Source organism: Carassius auratus, chromosome 35 (assembly GCF_003368295.1).
Source record: "Carassius auratus strain Wakin chromosome 35, ASM336829v1, whole genome shotgun sequence".
NCBI classification, from domain to species: Eukaryota; Metazoa; Chordata; class Actinopteri; order Cypriniformes; family Cyprinidae; genus Carassius; species Carassius auratus.
In genome coordinates this window covers 6981201-7001189 of record NC_039277.1, presented here as the reverse complement: position 1 = coordinate 7001189, position 19989 = coordinate 6981201, and the positions used below count along the sequence as shown (strand labels likewise).

The following is a 19989-nucleotide window of genomic DNA, read 5'->3' as shown; positions in this document are numbered from 1 at the left end:
ATCACAACTATTAACAATGGATTATCCTTCCTCTTCTATTTTTTTCTAGCTCAAACTGAAAATCTCATATCTGACCAGCAGTATATACCTGAAGGAGGCGAGTTACTATAGTGTCACTCACAGTAGGTCAAACAGCAGCTACATCATCATAAGGGCAAGCAGTCCTAATAGGCCACTGTGTCTTCCTGCTATAGAGTTGCCCGCTACTGGACCGAAGTGAAGTGGAGGAACACGAGCATCAGCTTGAGTGTCAATCAAGGAACTGACAGCACTGAGACTGGAGCACAGCTCACTCAGATAGGATCTGACTGCCGCAAACCTTCAGAATGAGCGGCTCCTCGACCGCTGGTTAGAGAAGAAAAAAAGAGGAGGCTGAGAGTATTAATAAATACAATGCAATACAAGAAAGGTGAATGTAATTCTATTAATATTTTATTACAGTTTCTTCAATGACTTTGCACATCAATGATTTGCAATTAATTTATCGTCCACTAGGTGGCAATGTTTGGCTGGTCGCCTGAAGACGCGGTCTCGTGTCAGATCTCGTGCACATAGACAGCAGCTCAGTCAGAAATCAAGCCCACAGAACGCCCTTCTTAAGACTTGCTTATCTATGAATGTCAATTAAGTTGTAGGCAATTTTACTCCGCTTTTGGAGATTATTTTACAAAAAAAATAAAGCTTATTCTTAATACCTATGTTTAATAACACGGTAACACAGCCATGTTGTATTTCTATTAGTTTTATTTTTTTAAAAATTAAATAAAAATTCAGTTTTAAAAGAAAAAATACAATGGCAAACAGTGTAACCTGTATTTATGGAAACTGTAATAACACAACAAATGTCCTTTCTCTTGAAGGATGATTTTAAATATCTATACATTTACTTCTCTCTTTTTGAACCAATGCAGCAGTCAGACAAATTAAAAGCAGCAATTTAATATATTAAGATCCTGTGCTAAATCACACATGATCCTCACAGCAGCACTGAGAAACATGCACAGCCTGTGTCAATGAAACCATCCAGCTGTCCATACTGTATATAGATCACATGAAAATTCATGACCATCTTCCTAAAGGAATAAATATGGAGCAAACCTCACCATCTTTACAGACTGGCTTGCTGTTCATAACACAAGAGACGGCACAATTTCAAAGAAACATATAATTTTACATGACTATGCAAAAACATGAAACTTCCTGGAATCCCCACCTTCATAGCTTTTTTCATATGTATATTAATTAGTCTTTTACGTTTCTCCAGGTTCCAGTAAAATATCCCAATACTGCTTCTTTCGTAATGAGATGAGAATTGAGTCACTGTTACATCCTTGACGAGATGAGATGCAGAATGTAATGAGGAGCACTTCTGTTCATGATGAATGAGATGATAAATTCAGCAGTCCTCTTCCTTGTCGATTATTCCTTTTAACCGCAAGCGAGCAAAGTCCTCGAATACAATGTCGTCATCTGGGGTTAAACCACTGTTAGAAAGAATAACAGAAAGAAACTAAGCTTAAAACAAAACCGATATATGATCATTATGCTTAATGATTTTATATATATAAACTATCACTTACTTTGTGTCAAACTCTATCAAGTTGGTGTCAATTGGTGGATCCAACACTGGAGCAGCTGTTGAACACAAAAGCAACAAGTCCTGTTACAGTTCCATATAGCCTATTTAGTGCAATTAATAAGGTGTTCTGTGAGATATTAATAAGATCTCAGCACAAACCTGAGGTTGAATGTGAAAGGGTGGAATCTGTGGGTTTTGGATGCATTAAGACAAAAGGCAGTTCTACGGAGACGTCCCTGAATGAAAGAGAAAATAAAAAAGCAAAACCAACACTGCCATCATTTGAAATACCGGAGGTGTGCAAGAGCTTATAAGACGATGAATCTCTCACGAACGGATTAGCCCATATTTAAAAATTAAAACAATATGGCTTTTCTTTTGAACTTTCTATTAATCACAGAATAAGCAAATCAGCATATAAAAATGATTTCTGAAGGATCATGTGACACTGAAGTAATGGCTGCTGATTATTCAGCCAAATATATAAAAATAGAAAACAGTTATTTTAAATAGTATTTCAGTAATATTTCACTAATTAATATATATATATATATATATATATATATATATATATATATATATATATATATATATATATATATATATATATATATATATATATATATATATATATATATATATTTCCTCTGACATGTATAAATGCAGCCTTGGTAAGCATAAGAGCCTTCATTAAAGACATCCAAAAACATTACTACCCCCCCCCCCCATTGTACTTTACAATAAGGTTCATTAGTTAACATGAACCTAGAATGAAAAATGCTTCTACAGCATTTATTAATCTTAGTTAATGTTCATTTCAAAAAAATTTTATGCATTATTAAAATCAAAGGTTGTACTTGTGAACATTAGTTAAATGCACTGTGAATTAACACAAACTTTTTTTTTAAATATTACTGAAAATAAAATCTCATTTTTAACATAATACTAATTAAAAGTATTAGTCATTATGTCATATGTATAAAATGCCATAATATATATATATATATATATATATATATATATATATATATATATATACATATATATATAATTTGCAAAGCTTAATGATTCAGCTGGTTTCATCATGTGAAAGTTTTTTTTTTTATATAAATTTGTTAAGTACAACTGAAAGTGTACATCATTCTAGTAGTATTTGTTTGACATTAATCATTTTAATATATATTTTCCCAGTGGGCCAATACATTCTCTACATTATAAAATGTCTTTCTTTGGATTTAGAGATACAAATATGAACTAGACATTTCTTAGTGAGATTCATCCATACATGCGGCTTCATGTGTGTTAAGGTTAGTGCTCCAACTGGGTAAAGCTGAGCAGAGCTTTCAAAAGCATGCAGATCTCCTTTTCATGTCAGACCTAGAGACACTACGGCAAAACAGCATGCACAATGGATGTATTTACCTCTCCAGCAAGCTGCTTAAAAGCCTGACGCAACAGACAGATGGAGGGGAAGGAAACAGATAGAGAGAGAGGCATAAAACAATGGGAGGATGACAAAATCATCTGATAAGCAGAACGAAGCAGCACAATTCAGGGAGGGAGTATAAAACACTCAGGCTCACAGCATCCTGCAAAAGTTATAACAGCTAAAGCACAGCACGCTAACTAAAGCACCAGCACTGAAAATATCAAACCGGAAAAAAAAGAGATCGAATAAGGCCAACCTCACAAACAGACTACTTCACTATAGTTAATATCCACAGAGAATTGAATCATACCATCAATCTTGTGCACATACACACACACACAATATGGAACAATCAAAACTGTTCCCCAGTGAGTGACTGTAGAGAGGAAGCAGGTGGGACAGAACACATGACTTACCCTCCACGGGAGACCACCAGTTTGACTTTAACCCGATATGACACCAGGACACCCAGAACTTCCTTATTAGTCACATCCTTCACGCTGCAGACAAACACACAAACAGAATCAAGCAACTGGCTCTTTATCTTCAAAAAATTCAACTTCTGCAATGTGTCACAGTGTAAAATAAGGAAGTCAACTGCTTTTGGCACCAATGGCAAACCATTGACTGATGAATCCTTTTAGATTGTACACTACCATTCAAAAGTTTATATTACTATTTTATAAGAAAATAAATAGATGTTTTTTCATGGTAACCACTGAGCATATGGGTAAAATGTGCAAAAAGTACGGCTTACTCACATAGTACTGGACGCCAGGTTGGTGTCCTCATGTTTGAGTTTTCCATCCAGCGCCAGTCCTCTCTTCTCTCGATTGTTGTTGAGAGTGGGTGTGAGTGTGTACACTTTACAAAAAGTAGAGCTGGATGCCACCTGATCGCTGCAGGACACAGAGACGGAAAAGACGCACATTGTTAACAAAAGACGACATGTTGTTCGTGTCATTTTTTGGGCAGGTTTGTTTTCTCAATGACATCTCAATGATAAATCTTGAATAGGAGACAACTAGAAGTTCAGAGACAGAAGGATTTCTATAAATAAAACACTTACTCTGCCTCAATCTGAGCCACTGGACATTTGTACTGTGCTGTACTGAAGAGACAGATATCAGCATACTGTCGTACTGCAGAGACACAGATGGAAACAGTGCAGAGGTTATAACAGATCATACAGGATGAGAGCGATAGGAAAATGTGTCAATCTACAAACAGCAATAGAAGAACTGTTGGCTGTGACTCACCTGATATTTTAACCCTTTTCACAGTCTTGGTTGAGTTATTGGTGACATGGACATTAACACTGATGGGCTCCCCATGGTAGTAGAGCTGGGTGAGAAAATCAAGGTCAATTATTTATTACTAGCACTGATCTGGGTTAAATCTCGTGATGCATTCAAGTCTGTATATATTTTTCATTTTGACTCGAAGAATCGTTGAACAGTCACAGTTGCCATAATTGTATCTGATCAGCAACTTCTCTTTGAGAAGTGAATGTGAGAAATATTTGTATATATATATATTCATTAATACATGTATACAGAGAGAGAGAGAGAAATGTTATATGCATACAGTTTTTAGATGTTATATACCTCTTAATTGAAATACTTTAATGCAGTAAACTTTTATTTTGTGAAAACTTTGATTGCTTAACTAGATTTTTGCATATGTGCCTATGTGTGTTAATTTCTACAATATGTTTTTTTTCATGGTAAATAAGTAAATAAATAAATGTGTACTTTTAGAACCTTGAAGCACATGCAAAGTTTCATTCCCTTATTAAATACAATGAGGTTTTTAGAAATGTTTATATCTCTCTGTATTGATCTCTTCCAGGTCAATACACACCCGAATGCATTATGAGGGTTAAACCGTATGATACCTCTTTATCTAGTGAAGCCTCCAGGTGCAATGACCGATCTGACATGAGGAAACTCCTCGTCATCTCCACCATCGGCTGTGGGCCGGGTTTCTCAGGAGCATACTGGACTTTACGTATCACTAGTCGCACTGAATTCCTGTGGAGGAAGAAAAAGACTTCAAATAAGATCTAATCTCTCTTTTCTAATCTCTTTTACACTGAAAAAAAATGATTACGGACAGGAAATTGTAAATAATCAAACCTTTTGCAGTTCTTCTCTTCCACCGTTTTGGCACAGAAAGCCCTGATCTCAAAATCCACACCACAGGCCTGGGGTGAGAACAACAGAGATGAACAACGGACAAATAAAACTGAGCTTCACAAACAGGGTGTGTGCAAAATAGGGTGACAAATCTGAAGGGGTTAGATGGAGTTTGTAGTGTTAAAATGAGCCACATAAGAGTGATAATACCTTTCCTGTGTCCTCAGGCCCGGGCTGCAGAGTAACAGAGCATGGCAAGTTTTGTGGTATCTGAAAAACAGAAGAATATTTCAACTTAAGTATCTGATCAAGTTCTTCCCATTTAAAAGATAAAGGTACATTAAAAAGTTAACGTCTGATTCCAAACTGATTATTTACCCATGTTATGCACTGTTTTCGTTCAAATCAAAGCGGAAATACACATAGAAAACATATCCTTGTGGCGTGGCTGACACAGAAGAGCAAACACTGCCTGTGTTCAGCTCATATTCACCTAAATGGCGCTACGGTGATGTGGAGTGACACAGAGGAGACAAATTTTAGAATAAAGCCGTTATTTTTGCTTTCTTCGCATACAAAAAGTATTCTTGTGGCTTCATAACGTTCTGGTTGAACCACTGATGGCAGATGCACAATTCTCACAATATCTTTCATACTTTTCTGGACCTTAATAGTGTAATTTACTAGGGGACAGTCTATGGGACAGTCACAAGCCTCCCAGTTTTCATCCAAAATATCTTAAATTGTGTTCCAAAGACAAACTAAGTTTATATGGGTTTGGAATGACATGGGGGTAAGAGATTAATGACAATATTTTCATTTTGGGGTGAAGTATACCTTTAATAAATAACAAAAATAATAATAAAACAATAAATACATAAAATAATAATTAAAAACAAATACTAAACAATAATTTAAATGCAATTTAAAGTGAATTTAAGCATTATAACAATCATTTGTGACCCTGAAAGTCTTAAATCAATGGGGTATATTTATAGCAACAGCCAAAAAAAAAAAAAAAAACATTGTATGGGTCAAAATTATAGATTTTTCTTTTATGCCAAAAAATTAAGATATTAACGAAACATCATGTTCCATTAAGAAATTTGGTAAATTTCATACTGTAAATATATAAAAACAAAATTTTTAATTAGTAATATCCATTGCTTAGAACTTCATTTGGACAACTTTAAAGGGTGATTTTCTCAATATTTAGAGTTGTTTTGCACCCTCAGATTCCTGTTTTCAAATAGTTGTAACTCAGCCAAATATTGTCTTATTTGAACAAACCATACATCAATGGAAAGTTTATTTATTCAGCTTTGAGATGGTGTATAAAGCTCCATTAAAAAAAATGTACCCTTATGTCTGGTTTTGTGGTCCAAGGTCACAATAAAACGAGAAGAAGAAAAGGAAAAAAAAGGGAGAAACTCACAGTGAAATGAAAAGGATAAGCATTCTGGCCCATTTTCTTCAAAAGCCTCTCCTGCAGATGACTGTGGGGCTTGGATTCCTCTGGAATGGGAGGATAGGCCTGAAAAGTGTAGATGTAAAGATCTTTTCGGAAAGAAAGCCCTAGAACATCAAGGTCTTCGCGGCCATACCGGAACGCACAGGTTAAGGTCACAAACACTGGAGGATAAAGTGAGACATCATTTGCATATGATATTAAATAAGTTGTCATAAAACATGGGAAAACTTTCTATTTGAGATAAGCTTTCCAAATTCATCAACTGTTAAAAACCCAAACATTAGTGATGCTCGATATATTGGTATCATATACTTTAATTGGCCATGCTCATTTTCTTGTATTTACATTTAGATTACCTTTGCAATCATCTAATGCTCACTTGAATCTTTAAAAAATAATAATTTAATAACACCATTGTAATTTTTAGACAAAAAATATAAAAATAATTATCTATTACTTTATAATTTTGAAATGCAGAAATTCTTGCTTCTAATTTAATGAATTCCATTTATTTATTTATTTTTTTTTTTTATTATTTAGACAAAACAATTTGCAATTATAGTATCTGCAGTTTACTGGTTACCAGCCATTATATGAAATTAATTATTGACTTTGGCATTGATGTATTATCCAGAATTGTAATTTCAATGCATTCATACCAAATAACAAAGATGCTTTCAAGCTCACCTTTTCTATCTTTGAGATATTCTGGGTCGAACAGAATCACACCATCTGTAGCAGAAGTACAATATGATTTATGTCAGTGAATATAACTAGTAGACTTTCACTTCTCCATTAAAATTCAATTGAACTGTTTATCTGAAACCACTGACCAACGGGGTCCACGTGATCTAGATGGTCCACAAAATCTCTTTTCCCCAAATATACTGTAAGCTGTGGAAAGAGACAGGGTTGTAACTACAACTTGTGGAAACCAAAAAACTGTGATATATAAAAATCTTACCTTGCAATTCGGACTGGACTTCTTGAATACCCTTTAGAATAAGAGAAATGAGCGCGTGATTAATCACAGTCATTATCAAAGCAAAGCTGATCGATTGTTGTAAGGTGAGAACATTTTAAAGTGAAGCTAATGCCAAGATTAAACAAATGGTGGAGAGCAGCAAATTGCATGCTGGAGAACTAATTTGCTTGCAAAGCCTATTATTATTACATTCATGCTGACAACATTAATAATGCTAAGTTTAATTAAATAAGCAACAAGAGCAGTATGACGATGTGGGTTAGCTGCCAAGCTGTTGTTAGCTGCCAAGCTATGCGACATGAATGCTAAAGGATGAACGGACTTCTAAAAAAGCCTTTGGAAACGTCTAATACACATTTCTAACAAAATGATACAGACAAAACATTTTTCATATAACAAACGTGCTGCTTCTCCAACACGCTCAGTCTGGTTCTCCATCCACGTCCATTACAATCCAGCTAGTATTAGCTTTCCGACTGTTCGCTTTATAATTTCAACAATAATGATACCAAACAAAATTAATTAGAAGTGTTAAGCTTTAAAAACAAATACTCACCGGGTGCCTGCCTTGTCTCCCATAATGAGGGAGAATTTGGCCGTGGGAATTTGTGGGGGGAAACGGCTACTGCACAGAGTGTAAACAGCAGCAGCTCCTGTTGGTGTTCACTGGTGGCTGGCGGTGGGCGGAGCTACGGTTGGGTCACGCGGCAGCACTACTACAACAAACCAAATAAATGCATTATTTTATTTTATTTACTTTTAATATATATTTAATAACACTGAATAATCGCATCTATTTATTTTGTATTTATTATATGAAGTGTTCTATCCGTGTATTAATTACATTATACTATTAATTATATTTACTATGCACTAATTAGTATAATACAATATAATAATAGTATCTACTATATATTATACAAGTCACACAATAACACAGTAAAAGAATAACCGTAACAAAAAAGACAAAGGGGAAAAATAAAAGGAAATAAGAGGGCATTACACAAATTTATATATATAAAAATTACATATTAAATACAGTAAAGAGTGTGTAGGCTGTGTAAACTGTACATGTTTACAGGGTTTTTTTGTTAAGTGAGAGTGAAATTGTAGGTAAATAGTGTTTTATCTCTTGAAATAACACTACAAATGCTACAAATATAGGTTTACAGTTCGAAAATCTACTTAGAAAGATAATTATGTTTAAAATAAAGCAGGCATTTGAATCCTATTAATCCCCATACCCCCATCTAAAAATTACTATGGAAGTCAATGGCAACCACCAACTATTTGATTAGTAATCTTCAAAATATTTTATTTTATGTTCAACATAAGAAAGCAACTCAAGTCAGGAACGAAATTAGGGTGGGTAAATGACGACAATTTTTTTTTTTTTTTTTTTTTTGTGAACTAACCCTTTCAGTATTAAAAGCATTTCCAGGTATCTGTACTTTACTGGAGTAGTTTTATTTTAAGTAACTTTTACTTTTACTTCACTACATTCCAAAGCATAAGATTGTACTTTTTACTTAGCTCCACTTCATCGTTACTCCTTATCACGTGCTCCGACACGCAGAAGCGGTGTCTGAATCAAGAACGAACTTCTTCCGTTAACCTTCTAAATCGGTTCGCAAATCGCACCAAACGATCCATTCGCGAATTAGAATGATCCAATTGCAGCTGTTCTCAAGTCGACAACTCACTGATGAATGAACCGTTTAGTGCGAGTCTCCAGTGAACTGAATTCACAAGTAAGAACCGGGAGATCTTGTGAGCGCGCGCGCGACTGATGCTGCCAAAACGTGCCAAAAGTAAGTTACTAATGTTTCTATGTTTTAGGTAACGTTAAAATAAAAAATAAACCCGAACCATTAAAATAACCTAGATTAAATAAAATAACTCATGCACGATCAAATTCCCCGCTGCCGTAATGTAATTTATTTTATTAAAATGCTACATATTTAGCCCTATGTGACCTTTTACAGTAAAGTTATTTGTTTTTATATTGTTTGGATTCACTAGCCGAGTAGACGGATATGAATGTTTATACATAACCATACTGAAAATAAGTAAATGTTGCTAGCTGATGCTAACTGTCTAGCTAAAAGGCTTGCTGGTGCTAAGTTGATGTTTTTCTTTTTTTTTTTTTTTTTATAAAATCTAAATATTTTTATTTAACCACCTAGATAGATTACATCTGGGGGGAAATTAAGGGATGATGTTCAGAACATGGTAACTGGAGTTACCTTAATTATCAAATTCTTATGGTAACCATTATAAAGTATTTATTTTAGGAAAATCCCAGGTAACTTTTGAGCAGTAGGATTATAAAAAATATGTGCTAATATAAAATTAAGTAGGCTAATTAAAATTGGAAAATAAATCTATAATTACTTTTTTTTTTTACTTAAGTACATAAAAAATAGAGTACTTTTGTACTTTTACTTGAGTAAAATTTAAAAAGGAGTAACGTACTTTTACTGAAGTAAAATTTTATTAAACGTATCTGTACTTTTACTCAAGTACTTGATTTGTGTACTTCGTCCACTCTTATAACTGCTTGCCTGCATTTACATGAAGTTTAACAGAAGATATGACAAAAAAACAAATCATTATTTATGCATATTTGATATTTATACAACACTGGGCTTATTTTATTTTAAATAAAGGAACACTATTTGACAGGCATACAGGACAATACAGCATACAGCACACAATATTGTTATATATCCAAAAAATCTCTAGACTCAGTCTCTGTCAAAGAGAGAAATGAAAAATGAAAGGAGCAAAACTGCAAAACTTCCCAACAAAATGTAAAAAATAAATAGATAAAAAATCTTGTGGCTGGAAGAGGCACAGAGCAGTTTGTTTACTGTTCTTTCCATCTGGTTAGGTCAGATCCGTATGGTGTAGGAGTCAGACTGAGTGACATATCGAACACAACATTGTGACAGTCCTGTCTGAGCTGGGGAGAGCCGGAGGAAGTGGATTTGAAGGCAGGTTTGTTTGGGCAGTTCGAATGACATACTGACAGGGCTGACCTCCAGCAAAGAGGCGGAGCTTAGACCAGGAATATCCACCTGTGGGATCAGATTATACATCATCAATGACTGATGACAATTTGTGTCAAGCAGATGACCATATAATAACATCACCTTGAACAGTGCTGACAACTGCGCTCCTCCTGGGAAACGTAGGATCTCCCAGAGCAGGCTGCAGTTCAGCGGTCTGCTCAGGACTACTGAGCTCCTCAGACATACTGTACAGAACAGAGGGATGCAGGGGTTATAGATGGTCCATAAGACTAAATATCTCTAATATTCATGCTGTTGCATAAAATCTGACCTCACGGAGCCTTTTGGAACAGGAACAGTGATGGAAACATTAAGAACCGTACTGCCGGAAAAAATAAGAACAATAGTTCAGTTCAGTTCAGTTCAGTTTTATTGTCATATGCATATTCGTACAGAGTACCACAGCAATGAAATACAATGTGCCTCAGCACTCTCTCAGCACCAGTCAATAATAAGATAGAATAGAATAAAATAAACTAAAAAAAAAAATAAAAAAAAAACATACGCTCAAACCTCAGCCCTCCTTCCTCTTACACTATCGTTCAGTAGCCTTACGGCCTGTGGATAAAAACTGTCCCTAAAACGTGACGTACGTGTTGGGATGCTTTGCCAACGTCTCCCTGATGGGAGTTGGGAGAAGAGGCTATGTGCCGGATGACTAACATCCTGTATAATTCTCAGTGCCTTCCCAGTGCTGCGTTTCCAATAAATATCCTGTAGTGATTCCAGTGGAACCCCAATTATTTTTGATGCGGTTTTAACCACCTTCGTCAGAAGATTCAATTCACTTGAAGTAGCCCTTCCAAACCACACTGTAATATTACCTGTCAGTATACTCTCAATTGTACAACGGTAAAATTTCTTTAAAATATTTTGAGACATACCATATTTCTTAAGACACCTCAAGAAGTAAAGTCTCTGGTGTGCCTTCTTAATGGCACAGGTGATGTGGAAAGACCATGAAAGGGAGTCTGAAATATGAATGCCTAAAAACTTAAAAGTATTAACAATTTCAACTGCAGAGTTATTGATGTAGACAGGTGTATGTGTGGGTTTATTTCTTCTAAAATCTATGATGACCTCCTTAGTTTTCCCCACATTCAGGGACAAATTATTTCTTCGGCACCACTTGATCAAATTACTTACCTCATCCCTATAGGCAGTTTCATTATTGTTGTCAATAAGTCCTACCACTGTAGTATCGTCTGCAAATTTCACAATACTATTTGTGGGATATTTTGCAATACAGTCATAAGTATACCGTACAGACTATATAATAAAGGACTAAGACAGCAACCTTGAGGTGCTCCAGTATTTAACACTATTGGGGCTGAGTATGTAGTGCCTACTCTAACTGTCTGAGAACGGCCTGTTAGAAAGTCCTGTATCCACCTGCAGATGGAAGTACCGAGGCCCAGGTCTAACAGCTTAGATATTAAAATGGAAGGTCTGATGGTATTGAAGGCACTGCTATAATCAACAAACAGCATCCTGACATACGTATCCCTACCCTCTAGATGTTGAAGTGCAGAATGTAAAACCAATGATACAGCATCGTCCACAGCTCTATTTGATCTATATGCAAATTGTAATGGATCCGTGAAGACAGATGTGATGTAACGATGCACTGATATTGACACATTTTTTGATTATGTCATTTTTTGTTAGTAGTCAATTAATGGGGAGATAATCGAAATCGAATTGGTCTGAAAAAATGAATCGTTAGATTAATCGATGCATCGAAAAAATAATTGCTAGATTAATCATTTAATTTTTTTTTTATCCCAGCCCTATCAGTGTTTGCATACTCAACCTTTCAGCTGGGACTTTCCAATAATGAGCTCTTCATTCAGTCCTATCCGCATCTCTACAGGATGAGCAAAAGAATATACAACCATAAAATATATGCATATACAGTCTGCGTTAACTTGGGATGCTAGATGAAGCCAACATACCATTTTATTCTGATCTCTCCGTGAATATCAGATTTCATTAAAACTCCCTTAAAAGTAGAATAACATGTAAATGAATAGCAATTAGCAGTTTTATTTCAAAACATGATTCTTTGAGTTGTACTCACCTTGGAGCTAATAACCACAGACAGTCTTTCTATCACATCCACAAAGATCTCATTCTTTCCACCCTGCAACCAGAGAGAAAAAGACAATAATTCATAAATGACATGTAACACTGAATAATCCTAGGAAACCCACCTGCTCTCCTCGACTGGACATTATAGGACGACTGCATGCAATTGTAAAGGGCTACTCTGCTGTGTCTTTAGTTTAAATTGAAAGATTTAAACTTATCATTAAGATTTAAAATGAGTTATACAGTTAATCTGGTTGATTCTCAATCAGGGGGCCAGGACTCAATTGGCTGATTTGATGTGATTTTATAGTTCTCATTTGAATATGTTAACAACTATACTTTTGAATTAAAAACAAGATTTCTTATTGATATACATGACAGATTTTTTAAATTATTTTAATTATTTTATTCATTTTTTTTTTTTTAAATATCGCCACTAACAGTTTTTAAATAAAAGTAGGTAAATAGAAAGTTTGAAAATTAATAATTAATAAACCATGTGGAGACTGTAAACAGCCGTGTGGTCTATAACTCCTCCCCGAACTCCCCGCTGCTCTGTATCTTGCTCTCTCATTGGCTATCGGTCATCGCCGATGTATTTTTCAGTCTGAACACTTTTCACACAGCAGGATTTTGAATCGCCGACAGGTCCAGATATTTAGCATGACAAATATCTCACGGGCATCGGCGACTCGTCAACGATTCTCTCAGATTGCGTCTTTGCTCATTCACACTACATGATTGTCATTCGCGTGAACGAGCACCGATTTGCCTGTGATTTCGGGCATTTGTCGGTGATTTCTCAAAACCAGTCAGCGAGCCAAAAACTGGGCTAAAATTGTGCAGTCTGAACTGAAGACATTATGCACACTAATAGCAAATAAATTTAAAGTACGATTTTAATAACTATGTTCCTTCCTAGTTTTGTCTTATCAGTAAATTAATGTTTTGTTACATTAATGTTTATTGCATTATATTAGTGTTTACTTGTATAACCATGATGGTGTTTTATTCGTGTGTATGACACCTTCTATTTATATTAGCATGTGGAAAAAGCTATTTCTGACTAATTCTAGTTCCTGGTATGGGTTTTTGTGTACCATCTGTGTTGTTAAGTGGTTGTAGCCTATTATAAATTTAAAAAACAAATTTTAGTGTTTAGTATTAACACTAGACTTTATTACTGTAAGAGTAACTTTAATTTGTAAAACTTAGTTCATACTGTAGAGGTCTGGCAACCATAGCTGTGTGTGTGTGTGTGTGTGTTTGTGTGTTTGAGAGAGAGAGAGAGAGAGAGAGAGAGAGAGAGTTTTCACAATAGGGTGTGGTTATGACGGTATCATTTTTCATGATTTATTGCGAAGATGAGAGTGTACAGAGGCTGGATGGGACCTGTGCAGTAACTCCTTAATGTTTAGTGCTTCTGTTATTTACCTTCTGTTTTCCTACATATCTCAGATTCCAGCTCTGCTCCATCACACCTGTTTAACCAACTGCTCACTCCACCTAAAAGTATTCTGATCCTTCCGCCTTCATGCCACCACATGTGCAACATAATATGCAAAAAACTAAAAAAAAAAAAAGTGTAAAAAAAAAAATGAATTGTCTCATATAGCCACTGTCTTTAATTAACTTTTTTTGGTTTGCTTTGAATGTTTAAATCAAAACAAAAGTTCAGAAGATTTGGTCCAAGAGGTATGTTTTGTGCTCGAGTCCAAAATTAGAGCTCCAGCTGTTTCTAAAGGAGTAAAGGTTTAATTTTGTGTGGCGCCTCTAAAGACAGGGGTGCTTATGCTATCATCTCCTGAACACACACATCTGAGCAATTTTTCAAACCAGACAGCGGAGATGTTGAAATTATGTAGAGCTGAAGCAATGACTTCTCGACCCTGTACCAAAAACATGCCTGAGGGATCAGATTTACAACATGTCACATACATAATAGATCCCTTAATGGTGTGATTTATACCATAAGATCAATCAAATGAAAGTTGTAAAAGTTCTGACTAGTTTTCATAATAGCCTACTAGTAAAATCTATGTAGGTCACTGAGACAAAATAATGAAAAATGCTAGTCAGTCCTTAGGGAACATATTAATAATGCGTAAGTGTACGTATACATTTTGCAAGTTTTTGAACTCAAGATTTTCAGACAAGGCCCACAAAATAGGTGACATTGTTTTGAGTAATTAAAAAATGTCTGTAAAAATGAATGGGAGTACAAGGAGGAGGAGGGAGCGTCTTGATCTTCACAACCAATCAAATGTAAGCATGCAGTTGCTAGCACTGAGTCCAGTATTTAAATGTTTTACCATTCTCCTGTCTGAAGAGAGACCAAAGATGAGACAGAAGGTGAGTGATTTTGACTTTCAGTTCTCAAAGTTAATATATCTCAGAATTTTGTTAAACATTTATGTTAAAATATTAGATATTTGACACTTGTTGTTGTGTCTTTATATATATATATATATATATATATATATAGAGAGAGAGAGAGAGAGAGAGAGAGAGAGAGAGAGAGAGAGACTTAATTATATATTACTTAAATATAAAGACCTTCATTCACATGCAGTTGTTGCCATTAATATATCAGTACCTCATATGTACTTAATGTTTTTTATATAAACATTTCTGACTAAAACATTTAAATAAATAGACTAAAACAAATCAGACTAATCAATGTTGCATGAGCTCTGTGTCAAATATTTTTAAGGTAAAATATTAGGATGTAGTATGTAGTACATTAGGATGTTAATGTAGTACAAACTCAAATCTTTTTTCAGGTGACGTCTGTGCTGTGCATTTATGGGGCTCTGCACTGCTTGGTAGTTCTACCAGGTATGATTATTTACATTCAGAACTTTTTCAACATGAAATCAATATTCAGCTGAATATTTCTTTGCTGTTTTCATTTTTTGTTTGCAGTGTCGCAGGCCACATCCCTAGCAAAAGTTTCCAAAGACAAAGGTAAGATTGAAATATTTCAAAAGCAATAATGCATGACAAAACCTTTAGTTCCTTTATTTTTGCCAGTGCAACACCATACACATATTTGTCTTTTAGACTTTTCCATCAAAAATGCAAATTTACTTATGCTTTACTACTAATTTCTCTCGCAGCATCTAATCCAGCTGTCAGCATTGACTCTGAACAGGCCCATGATTTTCTGGCACATGCACGCCCAAGGAGAACAGCTAACCCCAACTGGTATCACAAAAATCCAGACTTTCAGTCCTACTATCGTTATTACAGCAGTATTGGGCACATTGAAGGGGTAAGAAAAACAATATATGTTTTATTTTTGTTTTTTGTTTTCAATCCTTTTATTGATAAAACTTTTTTTTCCACCAGTAAACAGCATAAATGTAGCTGTTTTTGAACAAATTAATAATAAATATTATGTAATGAATTGGTCTAAGTCTAATCAATAAATGCTAACATTGTTTTAAGTTGATTTTTTAAGTTATTGAAGGAAAAGTTCACCCAAAATTCTTTTTTTTGCGATCATTTACTCATCCTCAAAGTAAGACATTGGTTAAAGACAGTGTAGGTGATTTGGGTAAAAAAATTGTTTTGTTATGCCGGTTAAAAGTCTCGTCACATCCCAATAGCAATCACTATGTTCGATGGCCTAAATGTATTTATAAGTATTTACATACACATAACATGTTTGTCCAATCACATCTCTCGATCCTACATGCCTGTCAATATATGTATTTGCATACCTGCATGCACCCTGTTTGTGCAGATATGATACATCATCATTGCGTCCCATGACGTTTCTGCAGACTGAGCAAGAATGGAAGGTGTAATTATTGCAATATTTTGCGCATTGTGTTGTGATGTTTCCTCACCGGTAAATGAGACATGAGGTTATCTGATAGAGTTGGATTCAACCCTTGCCGTTTCTCTTCGTGTTGCTGTTTAGCCTCTGCTCTGCCTGTGCTCGTTCATGTGTTTTTGGAGGAGGCATGGCTTTAGAGAGTTAGCAAGAGCTAACTTGCTATTGCTATCCTCTCCAAAATCACCTACCCTAGTTTTAATCTTCGAAACACAAATTAAGATTTTCAAATGAAATCTGGGATATTTTAATTCCTCCATTGAAAGTCCAGGTAATCCAAAATGGTCATAAAGACATCTTAAAATGAATCCATATCAATTGAATGGCAAACCAGTATGGTTTAAAAGGCAAAAATTTAACACCTTTATTGGATCTTTTGAATTTTTAAAGATTAAATAAATATTATGGGTTTGGAGCAACATAAGGGTGAGTGATAAATTATGACAGAATTTTCATTTTTTGGGTGTATCGTCCCTTAAAGTTATTTATTCGGCCAGCAATATACTGTAAAAATAAAATAAAGTGTTTTTTTTATATAAAATGCACAAAGAGCTGTTTTATCTCTGGTTCAACTATCTCTGTTTCTCTTCTAGCTCTATGAGATAGACAGAATTCGAATGCTTTACCAGCAGATGCGGCATCTGGAGCTCACGTATGGCCCTGATGCATCCAAATTCCAGAATGCACTCGGTCTTCAACTAAAATCGACACCTCCACCCACAACCCAGCCTCCACCTCCTACTTTACCACCTGTCTCCAAGATGGAAGTTATGCACCTGTGTAATTTAAAAGACCCCCAATGCAAGCCACATATCGTTTACCTGCCCACTGGTGGCGTACCTGTACTTTGTGATCCACGTTACCACCCAAACTGTAAACTAAGCTCTGTCCAGGAGTCTCCCCCTGTAACTGCCTCAGAGCCAGTGACGTCTGCTCCTCCACCACCTCCACAAAAATCTACTCTTCCACCACCCCCTCCTTCAATGATGATGAAAGAAATGGAGTATGACTGTGATCCTTACTGGGACCCTGACTGCCTAATAGACAATCCTCCCAGGCCAGTTACCATACTCAAACCATCACCAGCATTTGCTGCTGAGAAGGTGAAAAAGGAAACGGGGAACAAAGTAACCCTAGACGCTCCGGTTCCAACATATGACCCATATGACTTCAATCAAGATCTATATGATCCCTTCCGCCATGCAGCTCCGGCTCCCTGATTTAAAATTAAGTCAAATCAGTCAAAAAATATTAATCTTAATAATTTACCCCTACATTGATGGTTCCTTATCTAATTGATGTAAAAAAAAAATTATAAGATAAAGTTCATATTTTACATTAAATACATTAAACCATGGCCTTGTGTATAATATGTAGCTAGATATGTATTTAAACAAATATTGAGGCCAGAATAAAGAATATGGACATATGAAAACTACTTTTGTTTGTTTATATGATTCATCTTTTGGTTTCATATGTATTTCAGCTTAGATGAAAGTATGTGAGCACACTGACCCCTTCAGGTCATAGAAAGAAAACGTTTTTTGAAAAGCAAAATATTTTTCCCGTCAATACAAGAGGCTAATCTTTTTTGTTCAGCTATGGTTAATTACGTGGAGCAATGACCAGAACAAAAAATACGTTTTCTAGCTGGCTTCATAGGGTAGCGTGGCCGAGCGGTCTAAGGCGCTGGATTTAGGCTCCAGTCTCTCTGGAGGCGTGGGTTCGAATCCCACCGCTGCCATTAATATTTTCAAATTGTTCTTAAATTAGGAAACATTTTTTCTCCTGGATTTATCAGTTAGCCCAGATTTCTACTTTGCAGCTGTCTTTAAAATTGTCTTTAGACATATGAATTCCAACTTGTAACTTGCAGCTGGTCATCCTTTTCACACACACACAGAGAAAAAAGGTTTATTGAGCTCTCTTTCTATTGTCTTATCATTTAAACTTATACAAGAAACAACACGATTTACGAATTTCAAAAGGCACCGCTGGGATTCGAACCCAGGATCTCCTGTTTACTAGACAGGCGCTTTAACCAACTAAGCCACGGCGCCGGCGAGCACTCTGTAATATATCACATTTATGATCACCTGGGTAATGCTCCTCATTATTAAATTAGAAAAGCCTACAAATACAACAAGGTTATGGGAAGACCATTAGCATTTTTGAGAGATCGTCCATCCTTTATACATTTTGTGGTAGTAGGACAAAAACCTTGAATACAACAGATAGCTGGAAGACATTTTAACCCACTGCAGTTCAAATTACCTGTCAAAATTTACATGAAGCAAAAACGACAACGAGAACTCACGTGGGTTAACAATGCTAATTTCATTGGTACGATCAGTTTTTAATCATAGTCTCGCATGTTTCTATTTTTTAACATATTTCTAAAGTATCAGACAGGATTCGTTAGGATGTTGCATTTCCTAAGCGAACACGGAAAGTAATCACGTATTCATCAAATCCAATCATCATGTTCTGAAACCTTATTTCTAAGGTAACAGGTAAGGATATACCTCACTGACGTGCCATTGAATCGGTCTAGGAGAGACTTTGTAAATCGCGCGTGTATTTTCAATGACGGTAGTGATTCTAACTTATTTAAATAATTTGAAGTATAAATCACGTGTTCGGTTATAGATTTAATGACTTGTACAAGGTAAGCTTTTTAAAGTTTTTTTGTTGTTTTTATTTTGAATTCGATTTCTTTTAGCTCTCATATTAACATGTTGGTGCTTCCTGCGATTCCATTGGTGGATTTTGAAAGCGATTGCCTTTTCTCAATTTATTCGCCTTTAGTTTCGTTTAACCATACATTTAATATATACATACATCCCGTTTCTGGTTTTTATCAAAAGTATTTTATAAAAAAGAATTAAAACGTTTATTTATTAAAAAAGTCCGGCTGATATGAGTCAGGAGGCGGGGTCATTGAAGTTGCACACAGGCGGAAGCTGAGTAAATCTCTCTTACTAGCAAAAATTTGAATGACGTATATTCATATTGAATTGTTAACAATGAAAGTTTAATTCCATTTAGACAAATGTAAAAATACTGTATTGCAAAAACTCATATGAAGACAGATCAGTACATATTAACATAAAATGTGTGATTAATAAAACTTCAGTAGATTAATAAATAATAAAATAAAATACCGTTTTTTATAGATGATATACAAACATAAATATAGACATAATGGCCCGAATTTATACGTGAAAAAATACAAGCTACACAACCCAACTTTTTCTGATTCCTAGCAAAACGATGGAGTTCAACGGTAGCGTGGCCGAGCGGTCTAAGGCGCTGGATTAAGGCTCCAGTCTCTTCGGGGGCGTGGGTTCGAATCCCACCGCTGCCAATAGCTTTTTTCCC

General features: G+C 35.3%; 2 protein-coding genes and 4 non-coding genes across 7 annotated transcripts; 3 read left to right on the top strand and 3 right to left on the bottom strand.

Annotated features, from left to right (window-relative positions):
* Nucleotides 1–669: 669 nt before the first annotated feature.
* Nucleotides 670–8315, bottom strand: LOC113054211 (arrestin red cell-like). Of its 2 annotated transcripts, XM_026219581.1 has the most exons (16): nt 8159–8315; nt 7582–7612; nt 7451–7511; nt 7305–7349; nt 6582–6778; nt 5357–5416; nt 5147–5214; nt 4906–5041; nt 4268–4352; nt 4078–4150; nt 3770–3907; nt 3425–3508; nt 3002–3025; nt 1739–1815; nt 1581–1635; nt 670–1484 (listed from the first exon to the last, which is right to left on the bottom strand). In XM_026219581.1, exons 1-16 carry the CDS (start codon nt 8179–8181, stop codon nt 1397–1399), a joined length of 1245 nt encoding a protein of 414 aa, XP_026075366.1. In that variant the 5' UTR covers nt 8182–8315; the 3' UTR covers nt 670–1396. The 2 variants fall into 2 exon arrangements, with proteins under 2 accessions (XP_026075366.1, XP_026075368.1); XM_026219583.1 differs by lacking the exon at nt 3002–3025.
* Nucleotides 8316–14379: 6064 nt separating this feature from the next.
* LOC113054212 (integrator complex subunit 3 homolog) lies at nt 14380–18028 on the top strand. The gene is made up of 5 exons (XM_026219584.1): nt 14380–15119; nt 15551–15605; nt 15693–15734; nt 15887–16041; nt 17202–18028. Exons 1-5 carry the CDS (start codon nt 14964–14966, stop codon nt 17826–17828), a joined length of 1035 nt encoding a protein of 344 aa, XP_026075369.1. The 5' UTR covers nt 14380–14963; the 3' UTR covers nt 17829–18028.
* Nucleotides 18029–18270: 242 nt separating this feature from the next.
* Nucleotides 18271–18352, top strand: trnal-uag (transfer RNA leucine (anticodon UAG)). The gene has a single exon. It is a non-coding gene; the product is annotated as a tRNA-Leu (tRNA).
* A 242-nt stretch (nt 18353–18594) lies between these two features.
* Nucleotides 18595–18668, bottom strand: trnat-agu (transfer RNA threonine (anticodon AGU)). Its single transcript has one exon. It is a non-coding gene; the product is annotated as a tRNA-Thr (tRNA).
* Nucleotides 18669–19011: 343 nt separating this feature from the next.
* On the bottom strand, nt 19012–19144 carry LOC113054888 (U8 small nucleolar RNA). The gene has a single exon (XR_003277458.1). It is a non-coding gene; the product is annotated as a U8 small nucleolar RNA (small nucleolar RNA).
* Nucleotides 19145–19893: 749 nt separating this feature from the next.
* trnal-aag (transfer RNA leucine (anticodon AAG)) lies at nt 19894–19975 on the top strand. Its single transcript has one exon. It is a non-coding gene; the product is annotated as a tRNA-Leu (tRNA).
* Nucleotides 19976–19989: the final 14 nt, after the last annotated feature.